The sequence below is a fragment of the Mesitornis unicolor genome, unplaced genomic scaffold, assembly GCF_000695765.1.
Source record: "Mesitornis unicolor isolate BGI_N332 unplaced genomic scaffold, ASM69576v1 C13680889, whole genome shotgun sequence".
In the NCBI taxonomy this organism is placed as follows: Eukaryota; Metazoa; Chordata; class Aves; order Mesitornithiformes; family Mesitornithidae; genus Mesitornis; species Mesitornis unicolor.
In genome coordinates this window covers 1-13082 of record NW_010223480.1, presented here as the reverse complement: position 1 = coordinate 13082, position 13082 = coordinate 1, and the positions used below count along the sequence as shown (strand labels likewise).

At 40.6% G+C, this 13082-nt stretch overlaps 1 protein-coding gene across 1 annotated transcript; it reads left to right on the top strand.

Moving 5' to 3' along the window:
* The first annotated feature begins 48 nt into the window (after positions 1-48).
* PIK3R4 (phosphoinositide-3-kinase, regulatory subunit 4) lies at positions 49-12310 on the top strand. Its single transcript, XM_010193325.1, has 8 exons — positions 49-778; positions 2119-2252; positions 2423-3005; positions 4278-4412; positions 5828-6049; positions 8416-8589; positions 9756-9901; positions 12008-12310. The coding sequence occupies exons 1-8, from the start codon at positions 49-51 to the stop codon at positions 12251-12253; spliced, it is 2370 nt and encodes a 789-aa protein (XP_010191627.1). The 3' UTR covers positions 12254-12310.
* Positions 12311-13082: the final 772 nt, after the last annotated feature.

The following is a 13082-nucleotide window of genomic DNA, read 5'->3' as shown; positions in this document are numbered from 1 at the left end:
GGAGAGCCCTGGTGCGGTGCCTGCATCCGCCCAGGAGGAGGTGCCGCCATGGGGAACCAGCTGGCTGGCATCGCCCCCTCGCAGATCCTCTCGGTGGACAGCTACTTCTCGGACATCCACGACTTCGAATACGACAAGAGCCTGGGGAGCACCCGCTTCTTCAAGGTTGCCCGAGCTAAGCACCGGGAGGGGCTGGTGGTCGTGAAGGTGTTCGCCATTCAGGACCCGACCTTACCTCTGACGAGCTACAAGCAAGAGCTGGAGGAGCTGAAGATAAGGTTACACTCGGCACAGAACTGCCTGCCCTTCCAGAAAGCCACCCTGTCCGAGAAGGCTGCGATGCTTTTCAGGCAATACGTACGGGATAACCTTTATGATCGAATTAGTACCAGGCCATTCCTCAACAACATCGAGAAAAGGTGGATCGCTTTCCAGATCCTGACTGCAGTGGACCAAGCGCACAAATCTGGAGTCCGCCATGGGGACATTAAAACAGAAAACATCATGGTGACCAGCTGGAACTGGGTTCTTCTGACTGACTTTGCCAGTTTTAAACCAACTTACCTTCCTGAAGACAATCCCGCTGACTTCAATTATTTCTTCGACACGTCACGGAGGAGAACGTGTTACATCGCTCCGGAGCGCTTTGTCGATGGCAGTATGTTTGCTACGGAGTTGGAAAATATGCGAGACCCTTCAACTCCTTTGGTAGACTTGGCAAATAGTAATCAGCGAACAAGAGGGGAGTTAAAACGTGCCATGGATATCTTTTCCGCAGGTACTTGGAGCCATCAGGAGAGGCCATTGGGATGTTTATGATTGTGTGTTGTGGTGCAGAAAAGCTTATTTGGGGTTTTTAGGGTTTTTGGGTTTGTTTTGGTTTTTTTTACAGTTGGCTTAGAGAACAGCATGTGGAAAAACTCCCTTGTTTTAAGCATAAGACCCAACCCCAAACATTTCATTCACAGGAAAAGTACAGACACCATACAGTAAGCTAAATAACTTCAGTGTATCACCATGTTTTCTGAGGAGGGAAATCACAAACTGTTCTGTTATGGCTCAACTCTGCTATGAGAGAGAGATGGTTCTGCAAGCCACAGACCATCGTCTTCTCGTGTCTCATGTTCTGAGGACTCATAACGTACGCCTCATGGGACCCAAGAGGAGGATCCAGTCACTGGTTCACCTGAGGTCCAGCTGCCTGGGGACTGAGACAGCTTTCAGGGCAATTTGGCAATATTGGCTTTAGAAGCCCCTTCTCATTTCATTTTTCCCCACAGGCAGGAAGTTGGATAACTAAGTAAGCTCCTGTCATAGTCCTACTTGCAAATACTTGGTAGAGTCTGAGTACAGGAGCCTGTCTTAGGCTTGTCTCAAGCAGTTTGAAAGTGAGTTTGGCCTTTTTTTTTGGTTTTGTTTTTGTTTTTCTGAAAGTGACGAAGTCAGAATTAATAGGTAATGGTTACTTCACTTTACAAGCTGCTTTTGTGGCCAAACGTCCAGGGCACCCCACTGATAAAGCAAGATGCTGATGGCTGGGAGCAAACTGCAGGAGTGGGACCTTTGAGGAGAACATGTGTCACATACACGACAAGGCGGGCTGTGTTTGGAAATTGTGTTATTTCTCACTGTGCTTACGAGCTTGTGTGAGTGAATATATGCTGTCCCCCAGCATCATTGTGGAAGTAGAGGTTATTTCTTTACCTTCTGTAAAAGGGATGCATAGTTGTGACCTACTGCCTGATCTGTGCTGACTTACTGGCACTCTTCTTCCATGTGACAGTGATGTGGGTTCCTTTTCTGGTGGTGTATTTTCCAGCTGGCAGGTGGCTGAAGCCGCTGCCTCATGTTTCCTAATTGCAAACTCCTCTGCTGTTGGCATGTTTGAAATAAAATACTTGGGAGATATTTCAGGGATCAAGTGTAAAAGCCAGGTTTTGAAGCTTGAGATGCTGGCTTCTTTCTGCAGGTTAATTTGGCAGCTCATTTGCCTTATTTTTAATCGCTCTAAGAGTTGCGTAGGGTTTGTTCTTGTCTGAATATAGAAAGCAAAGTTAGTGTCTGTTTATAATCCTCTTGCAGCTATGACTTTTTGTTGTTGTTGTTGTTGTTCCTCAGGCTGTGTAATAGCAGAGCTCTTCACAGAAGGCGTACCCTTGTTTGATTTATCACAGCTTTTGGCTTACAGAAATGGCCTCTTTTCCCCTGATCAAGTCCTAAACAAAATTGAAGACCGCAGTATCAGAGAACTGGTAAGGTTGGACTACAGCATCAGAACCATTTGTGGGGGCTGTTAGTAGTTTATTTCACCTACTTTGGGTGACAAATTGCTTGTTGTTTGAGGTTGGGGTTTTTTTGTGTTACAAATGATTAAACCTTTAATCTTTCTCTCCTGCTTCTTCCTACTTCTGCCTTTTTCAAGGTCACTCAGATGGTCCATCGTGAGCCAGATAAACGCTTAGCAGCGGAAGATTATTTGAAACAGCAACGTAACAATGCATTTCCTGAAATATTTTACACTTTCCTTCAGCCTTACATGGCCCAGTTTGCCAAGGAAACGTTTGTGTCGGCAGACGAGCGTATCTTGGTCATACGTAAAGATCTGGACAACATCATTCACAATCTCTGTGGGCATGATCGCACAGAGAAGGCCGAGGGAGAGACAAAAGAGAATGGGCTGGTTATTCTAGTGTCTGTGATAACTTCCTGTTTACAGACTCTCAAATACTGTGATTCAAAACTGGCTGCTTTGGAACTGATTCTTCATTTAGCGCCAAGATTAAGCGTAGAGATTCTTCTGGATCGTATTACTCCTTATCTGTTACATTTCAGCAATGACTCTGTGCCCAGGGTGAGGGCAGAATCTGTGAGGACACTAACTAAAGTTCTCGCTCTCGTCAAAGAGGTGCCGCGCAACGATATTAACATTTACCCAGAATACATTCTGCCAGGCATTGCACACTTGGCCCAGGATGAAGCCACCATTGTCAGACTGGCATATGCTGGTAAGAGGAAATCCAGTCAAAACTCCCAATCTTGGGTTTTCTGTTTCCTTAACTGTTTTCTCCTCTGCTTAAAACCATCGCTTAGCTTGCTGTTTCTATTTCAGTAAATCTCCCCAGAAGTCTCAGAAATGACTGCAGGTAAAGATGCCTGTATCCACTTCAACTAACTGGTGCAGGTGGTGGCAGCAACTTCATAAATAATGAGTTGACTTCTACCAACAGATGAGTTTTCAGTGTAGATCTGTACCCAGAGTAAATAATTGCATTCTAAGTAGTTGACAAAATGTATTTGCTCTCTGCTAGATGAATTAATGGTTTGGCTTTTTTAAAATTAACATTCATTCTTCTCTGTAGTTCTGCATGTAAAAGCAACTTACAGAATGTGTACATGTGTTTTGGGCTAGGGCCTGGATGTAGTACACAGCAGGTCTGCCCGCAGCTAAGGTAAGGGGTCAGAGTTTATAGCATCATGCTCAGGGAAGCAGCCCTGGCTTTATTCCTGGATAAGCAAGAGTGTAACAATGAAAAAAGTACTTGTTCAGGCGGTCTTTGTGTAGCTAAGTATGTGAACAGGGCTTTCTGAGCCTGCCCACCCTTTGCTGCTTTTATTAATTTATCTTAATTGACATTTCATTAGCTCAGATTGTTTGCGTAGGGCAGCCTGATTGAACCAAATAAATACGAAACTGACTTAAAGCATCAGTGTGTTCCTGTGCTTCAGAGTTATTGTCCCACAAAATGAAATTTGATATTCAGGGGCTGAAATTACATTATTTGCTATGTAATAGACTGGCTTATAATGTAGCAGATGTTTTCTTTGTATGTTGTTCAGATATGAGAGTTCTGCCTGGTTCAGGAAGAAGTTTTGTAGTCATGCCCATATTTGCTGTTTACCATGTACCCTTATTTGCTAAGACTAGCATATTTTTAAGTGTGTTGTTTTGGGTTTTGTTGTTGTTGTTAGCCTGAGATAATGTGGCATTTAGGGCTAGTTCTAGAAGACTGAAATTAGTCCTTGTTACACTTGATATCCTTACATTTTTTCTGCTTGTTTACGTGACAAAAGTACTATGTGATGTGATGTACTTGGTCGCTTTGCTAGGGTTGGAGTCAACAGAGGTGGGTTGACCAGGCCGTGTTGCATAATTTCAATCCTATTTGCTTATCATAATTGGTATTGTCAGTGGTTCTACTCTCTGATCAAGGGTATCATCAGGCTGATGTAAATTGGCAAAGTAGAACAATTCTTAACCAAAATGTTTGCCTTTGCAGAAAACATAGCATTGTTGGCAGAAACAGCTCTGAGGTTTCTGGAGTTAGTGCAGCTGAAAAACCTGAATATGGAAAATGAGCCAAATGGTGAAGAAATGGATGAAACGTCTCACCCTAGTGATAACTATGACACAGGTAATGGTACTTCTACTTACCCTGCCTGCTTATAATAGCAAATCACGGGCCAAAGCTCCTTGTTAGCACTGATCTTCCTCATCTCTTTAAGCTTAACCTTCCTATTAAGTGGGAAGAATGCTTGCTTTGCCTTGACCGGTATCAAAGTGTGTGTGTTACAGCTTCATACAGAAACAGACACCTCTGTTCTGAACATTGTGAAAGACAAAAAAGTATATAAATGGGCAGTTTTCTCCTCCAAAAGGTCTCAAGGTATTTGACTGATTCTGGCTGCCTGGTTGCATATCCAGCTTCAGTCACAGTCCCATAAACAAGTCAGCTGCAAAAACATGGCTGTATTCCAAATACCGCTTCTGTTGAAGTGGCAGGCAGCGTTAGCTCTGGAAAAACTTGTCAAATTTTAGCATAGTCATAGTACCATATTTTTCAGTCGTTCTTCCTTTTCTGTTCCTGTGCCTGGCAATTCTTACCTGTCTTTTTGCCTGAAGACGTTGAATGTTGGATGCCCTTGGGCAGTAACGCTGCTGTCTGTACTGTTGCGACTGTAGCACAGAGAATGATTTAAATTCCTAAGTATGGCTTTTCTTTTTCTTTCTCTTGGGAAGGAGGGATTGTAATAAGGGACCTGTGTGTCACCTCCAGTGCCTTACAGCAATACATACATTCCAGAACAATGCTGAGGAAGTCTTCTAAGCTGGGAAGAATTTGTGGTTAAAAACTGTCATTTCTCTTTTGAGCTAAGTAGATCAATCTGTGACTAATCATAATTGGTAAACATCCCACACATACCCCATTTGGTAGGGGAAAAGGCATGTTTCAATTATATCCTAACTAGTTGCAGGATGATACTTTAAAAAAAACAAACACAAAACAACAGAAAGCAAACCCACTACCAAAACCAAACATAAAAAACCCCTCAAGTTCCTTTCTTCACGTAAGGCACGGGGTGCTCAGAATTGCTGAGGAGTGAGAGAGGAAGCCCCGTCGTATGGGCTGTATTTCTAAGAAATACTGTTTCCTATCCTTCAAAATAGCTTGGAGATGAAAGAAGTAATGTGAGGAGGAAAGAAGTTTGACTACTTCTATTCTTTTTACCCTTTTAGAAACCAAGCATGAGAAATTTGAACGCATGTGACTGATAGAGTCACGATAGAAAGCAAATCAGCTGGTCTTCTGGCTGCAGGCAAATGGTAATCACCCTGCAAAGCTGGGACAGCAATAGCTGACATTTTTGTGCTCCTTGTTTGAGAACCTCCCTTGTACAGCTTTCAATAATAGCCAGTGCATTAACAATTCTGTTATTTCCAGTTAACAGAAATATTTTTTTAGTTGCATCATGGAGTAGAAGCCATGGGCAAGGTCATCTTCAATCTTTTCATCAGTATCGTTAGGGTAACTGCTATTGTCTCTTGCAGAGTTGCAAGCCTTGCATGAAATGGTCCAGCAGAAAGTTGTGACTTTGCTAAGTGACCCGGAGAATATTGTGAAACAAACACTGATGGAGAATGGAATAACACGTCTCTGTGTCTTTTTTGGACGTCAGAAAGCCAATGATGTTCTTCTGTCTCATATGATCACTTTCTTAAATGATAAGAATGACTGGCATCTTCGAGGAGCTTTCTTTGACAGCATTGTTGGTAAGTGTTTGGTTTCAGAGTAGAGCAATGATAATGTAAATATATAACTTTTTGCATATCCTGGAAACTGTTAACAGTCATATACAAGTCCTTTCTTATAAAGAGTTCTATAATTTATAGGAAAAGACTTTGCTGAGTCATTGGGTACAAATGTTTCTTTAGGGAGTGAAGACAAAACAATGTGAATACAAATGTATTTTTCATTTAGTCCAAATATTTAATATAAATGAGACTGAGACATTTAAGTCTAGCATAGATTACCACTGAAAGACTAACTTTAAATGCTTTTTTTTTGAGTCTTTGCTAAGGCCACTAACTCAAAAAGCTAAATTTTGACAAGTAAATACTAAGATTTCTGCAAGCTGTTGAGTGGACGCATCACTCATATGTGTGTTTGGTCCCAATAACTTCAGTAGAGCTGTTCATACGATGAAAACTATGCATTGGTATAGGCTAAAATATAATCTAAAAAAAAATGTAATGCCTTAGTAGTTTAAAAAATCTTACCAGTGACCTCATGAGCTGTTAAGTATATCGAATGTTCTGTGAATGTTGGAAATTATTCCACATTACTCTTGCTGAGAGTCATTGTTCAGGATCTGCAGGTCAAGATTGCCCCCATTGCAGTACCTGGGGGGCAAAGTGGTCCTTTAGGTGCATGGCAATTAAAATGAGTATGATCAAACTTCTAGCAGGGTCATTATGGTAGGCACACGTTCCATTATGACTGAAAGCCACAGAACGCTGTGCTGGCAAACCCTGCCAAGATGTCACGTTAATAACTTGTCAGAATTGGTTTAGAAGAAGCAATGGAGTAGGCAAAACAGAGGTAACATTGTCCTGGCTTCTTGCAAAAGACATGTAGAGAGTTGTGAGGCAATTAAATGTAAAATTCAAGACATGTAACCTCTATTTTTTACTCCTCCTCCTCTCCCAGTTATCTGTTAAAAACCTCCACAGAATTCAGATAAAGTTCAAAATTTATATTTTTGGTTTACACTGTTTTACTGAAAGCTTTTGCACATCTTTAAAACTGAGCTCTGTAACTCATGTTTTAAAGATGTGCAGGCCCGGCTGCCTGTGACTGTGGGCAGACGCCCCGCTGTAACAGTGGCACGGAGGGAACTTCTCTTACCTGTGCTATTTCTCCCGTCTCCCACTCTTCCTTTCAGCAATGGCTTGCAAAGCCCAGCATTACTATGTGAGCAACTGTATTACTACCTTACTAGACTAAATGTGATAAAGATATTTTACATTTAATCTTGATTCTGATGGGAAGGCATTGCATTTTCTGGTAGTTATCAATCCCAAATAACTGGGTTAGAAGCAGGGCCAGTTATGGCCTGTGCTGTGTACCATGTATGACAGTAGCAATGATAAGCCTGTGCTATTGAATGAGAAACTATTTTTTTTCTCTTGATAACAGTCAGAGGACTTACCCAGTTGTTTGTGGGAAGGGATGTCAGCCTGATGGATGTAAAGCTAGAGGAAAGATGAGAAATCTGACAAGGTCGGACCATCACCAGAGATTAATTGTTGTAGATGGGTTATGTAATCTAAACAAGCATTTCCAGATGACAGTTCCATGTGGCCAGTGGCTGGTTTTCACGTGGGAAAGGAAGAAGAATAGGAAAACAGTTTCTTTTACTGCTTGATATATGTAAATTGATACATTTTTGTCCAGCAGCTTGAAAGGAATTACTGTAGTTTTGCTTTTGATTTTGGATTGTTTCTAAGATTTTGAAATGTATTTTTAAAATTGATTTATTTTTGAAACTAGGGTCAAAGTGGCTTCATTATGGCAAATAATTTGAGGCTAATTAGCTAAATGGCAAATCTTGCGGCCATTTCAGGCTGGAAGCATTTTAGAACTTCTAAAAGTTCCTTTTTGGCTATTAGTGATGCTTTCTTTTGTGGTTAAGTGAATGTATGTTATAGACTTTCCTTGCTGATAATTAGTCCAGTCTTTTCAGGACTCTGAGTGATACTCCAATTACAATCACTGCTAAGTTTAAAGACAAAATCCTGCTAACAGAACCTGCCATTGTTGCTCACTTGTCCTTTTCACATACAAATACAGGCACTGTATCCCCACTTCTTAGAGCACTGCTGGTTTTGCCTTGCTGTTTCAAGCTTCTACTGGCCAGCTGCATGCTGACATCTGGAGGGACCTCTGCAGGCACAGGGATCTGCTTTTATCAGTTTCCAGAATACTGGTCTGACTTTGAATGGAAAGTGGCTTCCTTTTACTCTAATGACTAATAGTCTGTTTTGAGATGTCTCTGTGGGGTAGCAACTTTAAACTTCGGTGAGGAATGGCAGGGAAGTGCTACTTTGCGTTTTTATCTGTTCTTTTTATGTTTCAGGTGTTGCTGCTTATGTTGGTTGGCAAAGTTCATCAATATTGAAACCTCTACTTCAGCAAGGTCTCAGTGATGCTGAAGAATTTGTCATTTATAAAGCCCTCAATGCTCTTACTTGTATGTGCCAGCTGGGGCTCTTGCAAAAGCCCCATATTTATGAGTTTGCTTGTGATATCGGTAAGTTGGAATACTGGACAATACCTTGTTTTTCTACTTGAGAAAAGAAATCTTGGTACTATGTGAAGCTTTACTGTCAGCTTAGCTGTCCAGTATGCAAACATATAGTATTGTTTGAGAATCTGCATCAAGTTGTGTTGATGAGCTATTGCTAGTTGGACCATGTTAGTGCTCAGTACTCTAAAATAATAATTTTAGTGGAACAAATTGGAAGCATCTTCTCTGATTTTATATAGGACAGCAGCAAACAACACTTATTCCAAAAACTTTCTGCTTTAAGATTTTTCCTTGTTCTTCCTGCCAGCCTCCTACAAAGAAAAAATTCTGGTTACTTCTGGAAGTTGATCAGGCACATAACTTGCAACCTCTTACCCATCTTACCCATCAGCCTTTGTCCTTCAGGCAATACATCATCCTTTCTCATCTATGAGAACTATTTTGAACACCATAAAAACCCATTTAACTTTGAATACAGAGTTGGTCTCTCCTTCCTCATCATGCTTATCAGTTTAATTTGGATGTGCTGAAGATATACTAGCTATTTATGGAAGAGAAAATACCAGCTGATCTTTTAAGATGTAGTCTGCTTCTTCCTAATGTTATGGCTTTTCAAATGCACTCAGAATTTGAGGCAAGTGAGCTGTGTTTATCTCATGACTAGTTACAGTCCCTTGATTACAACTTCTTAAAACCCATGTAACTGAGATGGACTTCTGTGTCTGATAATCTTACAATGTAAGTAGTGACTATTCAAGGAAGAGGGGGGAAGAAGGAAGTAATAAAGTATTTACTTGAAAAGAAAAAAAAAAACCAAACCAACAAGAACCTGATATTTGGATTCTCCATAATTATCCAGAATAAGGTTGAGATTTATTTTTGGATCAGTCTCCTTTTCAAATCTGGAGTTTACGGTTAGGGATTGAAATGAATAAATGGGGAAAATGTGCTTTTTGGCATCAGCAAGGAAGCTGAGCAGCACGGGCACAGTGAAGTCCATGAAATAATTTTCTCAGCACGAGTGTTTTAACCTTGGTGCTCTGCAGCAGGGAAGGCTCAACTTGGGCGTTATTCTAGGGGAAGGAAATGACATCACAGGCTGCCATATGCAGGATGATCCCCTTTCTTTAATATGAATAATATCTTTTAACAAACTAATTTTCTTTCAGCACCTTTCCTGTGTCACCCTAATCTTTGGATACGTTACGGTGCAGTTGGATTTATCACTGTGGTAGCACAGTATTTGAATATTGCTGATGTCTACTGCAAACTAATGCCATACCTCCATCCTTTTATTACACAACCAATAATACAGGTAATACTTCAAATAATATTACTGTGAGTATTTCTTGACTAGTCATAATTCTTAAATCTGTCTTGGCTATGGTCCTGGCTATAAGAATATTAGTTTAGTGGGGTTTTTGTTGGGTTTTTTTTCAATTAAGGTTAGAGGCAATACAGTTTTTTGATCTCTGCTGGCAGACATTGACAGAATGGCCATTGCCTTCTGTGTCTGAAAGACCATTGTCTCAAATTTATTGCAAATTGCAGAACATTTTACAAAGCCTAAAATCAACAGGCATGTCTTTTGGTTTAAGCCCTTCTCTGCCTTGTTTACAATCCAACTCTTGCAACATTGTTTATAGGAGTCTCAAAGGCATTAAAAACTGGCTGTGAAACAAGTGTTTCTATGTTCTATGCTTTCATCTACAAGACTGAGTATTCCAGCTGTGCCCGCGAACGTATTTGACTGCGGGCCTGAGCCTCTGAAAACATGAGCAGGCTGTTAAATAGCAATTACCATGCTTGGGATTTCAGCACTGCTACTCCAGTGTTTCCATGCTTTGCCAAGGGCAAGGACAGAGTGCTCAGCATGAATGAGTTAAGTCATTTCATGACAGCGCGTGTCTAGGAATGACCTGCATGATGCTGGTAATATGATTGTATAGCCATCTTTCCATATAACTTCAGGACCTGTAGAATGCATCTCTCAAATGTTTAAATAGATAAAAAACAGTTGCAGTACTTATATTGAAAAGTGCATCACATGTTTCACGTTTTCTTCTAAGCCATCCAGGTAGTAACTTCACTAAAATAATATATTTCCTTGCTTACATCTCCCTAGACACCTCCTGTTGTGTTTTAGGCATTGACTGATAAGTATCTGTCTTGTTCGCTTCGTGCTTCATTTCAGTATATAAATCTTTTCTTTGCTGTGCAGCACTAAATACAGTAAGCAAGGGGATAACATTGAGTTGGACTGTAATAAAGAAGTCCTCACTTAGAAGCTGTTTTTCATGTAGACAGTCAGCTATGAGAAGCGCGTTACAGGAATGAGGTCTTCTGACACTGTTGGCTATGGAGAATTGCAGTCCAAGCCTCACCATCCCATTAAATGAGTATTCTAACTTTTAGACAAGCATTTATGTCACAATTTTGTGCCAATTTAGTTTTGGCCATTTAACTGTAGGACTGTACCTGGGGGCCTATTTCATCAATAGGGCTTGTCCTCCCCCCCACCACCTTAAGATCTGCTCTTGTAACAGCAAAGATCAAGTACTAAAATAAAAGTATAAACTCAAAGGAACGTTGGGGCTGCAAGTAATCTGAATTACATACAAGACTTTTTGTTCAGACACCTTCTTTGGACACAAACAGATATTGAATCACCACCTGGGAGAACAGAAACTTGTTTGGGTTTTTCTGACTTAATAGAAATGAACAATATTTATAAGGGCTGCCTCAGTTAATTATGCTAAATTAAGCCTTAGTCATCAGTTTCTTATGACTGTTTACTAATGTCCCAATATAGTTTTGAATATTACTTAATTACATGCTTGTGCATCCTTTTTCCCATGTATACAAAGGAGAAAATTTGGTAATCTGACTGTCACAGGAGGAGAGCTCTTCTAATCGGTATTTTTATAGGGTAAATGTAGGGCAAAGACAGACCAAGTTTGAAGTATCATTGTACTAGTAGTAGAATTTTTAGTCCCATCTAGTAATGCCAAGTTAACGTTCTGAGGCTGCTGGGAGAACAGGAATAGAGAATGGAGAAAATCTGATATGATCAACACAGAAAAAGACATTATTTTCCCAAAAGGAGAGAAGATGAATCTAGATTATTGGCATGATCATGTGCAGTAAATTTTAACTCCTACATGATGGTTTTTTTGTTACTGTAAGTTTGAAAGCACCTCTTCAGGACTGAGCTGGAAACCAGTTTTTAGAACATGCCTTCAGAGAAAGAGATTGATTTTTAAATTAATATTTGCAGTTGTCCAGTTGTTGACTTTCAGGCTAGAAAAAAAAGTTGTAGACATTGCAAACATGAGATGAGAGCATTTACTGCTAAATTTTCCCATGTTCATATGGATACCATCCTCCTCTGTGCTGACTGGTCTCTCTCTTTGAATTGCAGATAGATAAAGAAATAGTCCTGCTAAGTGTACTTCGAGAGCCTGTCAGCCGTTCCATATTTGATTATGTCTTAAGATCAAAGGATATCACAAGCCTCTTTCGACACCTTCAGATGCGTCAAAAGAAGAGGAATGGTGCTCTCCCTGACTGCCCACCCCCAGAGGACCCTGCCATTGCACAGCTGTTGAAGAAGCTGCTTTCACAAGTAATTTTTTTAAATTATTTATACTTTGAAAGTCAGGCTTGAGATTGTTGGGCTCTGTATGCCTCCACAGACCCTAACCTTGCAGTTTCTGCTCTGAGGGACTCCAAGTCTGCGGTTCTGATCCTGCAGACCATTGACTGCATTGATTTCAGTATATGCTTGTAGGACAAGAGCTCAGAAGTTAAGAAAGATTCTGAAAAGATCTGCCAGAAATAGAGCAACCTTACATTTGAATTTCCCAAATACGCTCTTGTTTTATTTCAGTTGTATGTCTCAGATTTCTGATACATCTGTGATGGTATCAGTGTTACAGAATGTGTGCTGTGTATTATGTTGGAGAGAAGAGTACGCATCTGTTCAAGAGATAGACGTGCAAGTAACAGTGCAAAAGCCAAAGGGAGCTGGAAAGTGTTGAGGCTTGTATGTGAAGAGGGGAACACTAAGAACCACCCCCACAAAGTAGTGAGAACTGGGAAGAGGAAGGATTGCAGTTGTGTGTGTGTTGGGGGGTTGGGTGTTTTGGGGTTTGGTTTGGTTTTTTTTCCTCCCTTTTTTTTTTCCTATGGCTAGTGGGCTGTAAACATGGTCTAGGTGGCAATGAAGCAGATTGCACCAGACAGTGATCCAATATTAAATGCTATTCTGCCCTTCCACTATTCCTAGCCCTGTTCCTGAGGAGGAAAGATATTCTCATAGTACAGCAGCTTACCCAAAGTCTACTATGAGTGATAGACTGATGTCTTGGATCCTGCGGATGTGCTCTCTCCTTCCACCTCTAAGCCAGTCATTAATCTCACTGCTGCTTACATCTTCATGCCTTGATGCATGTTCTTGTTCAAAAGTAAATAATAATAATAATAATAATAATAAT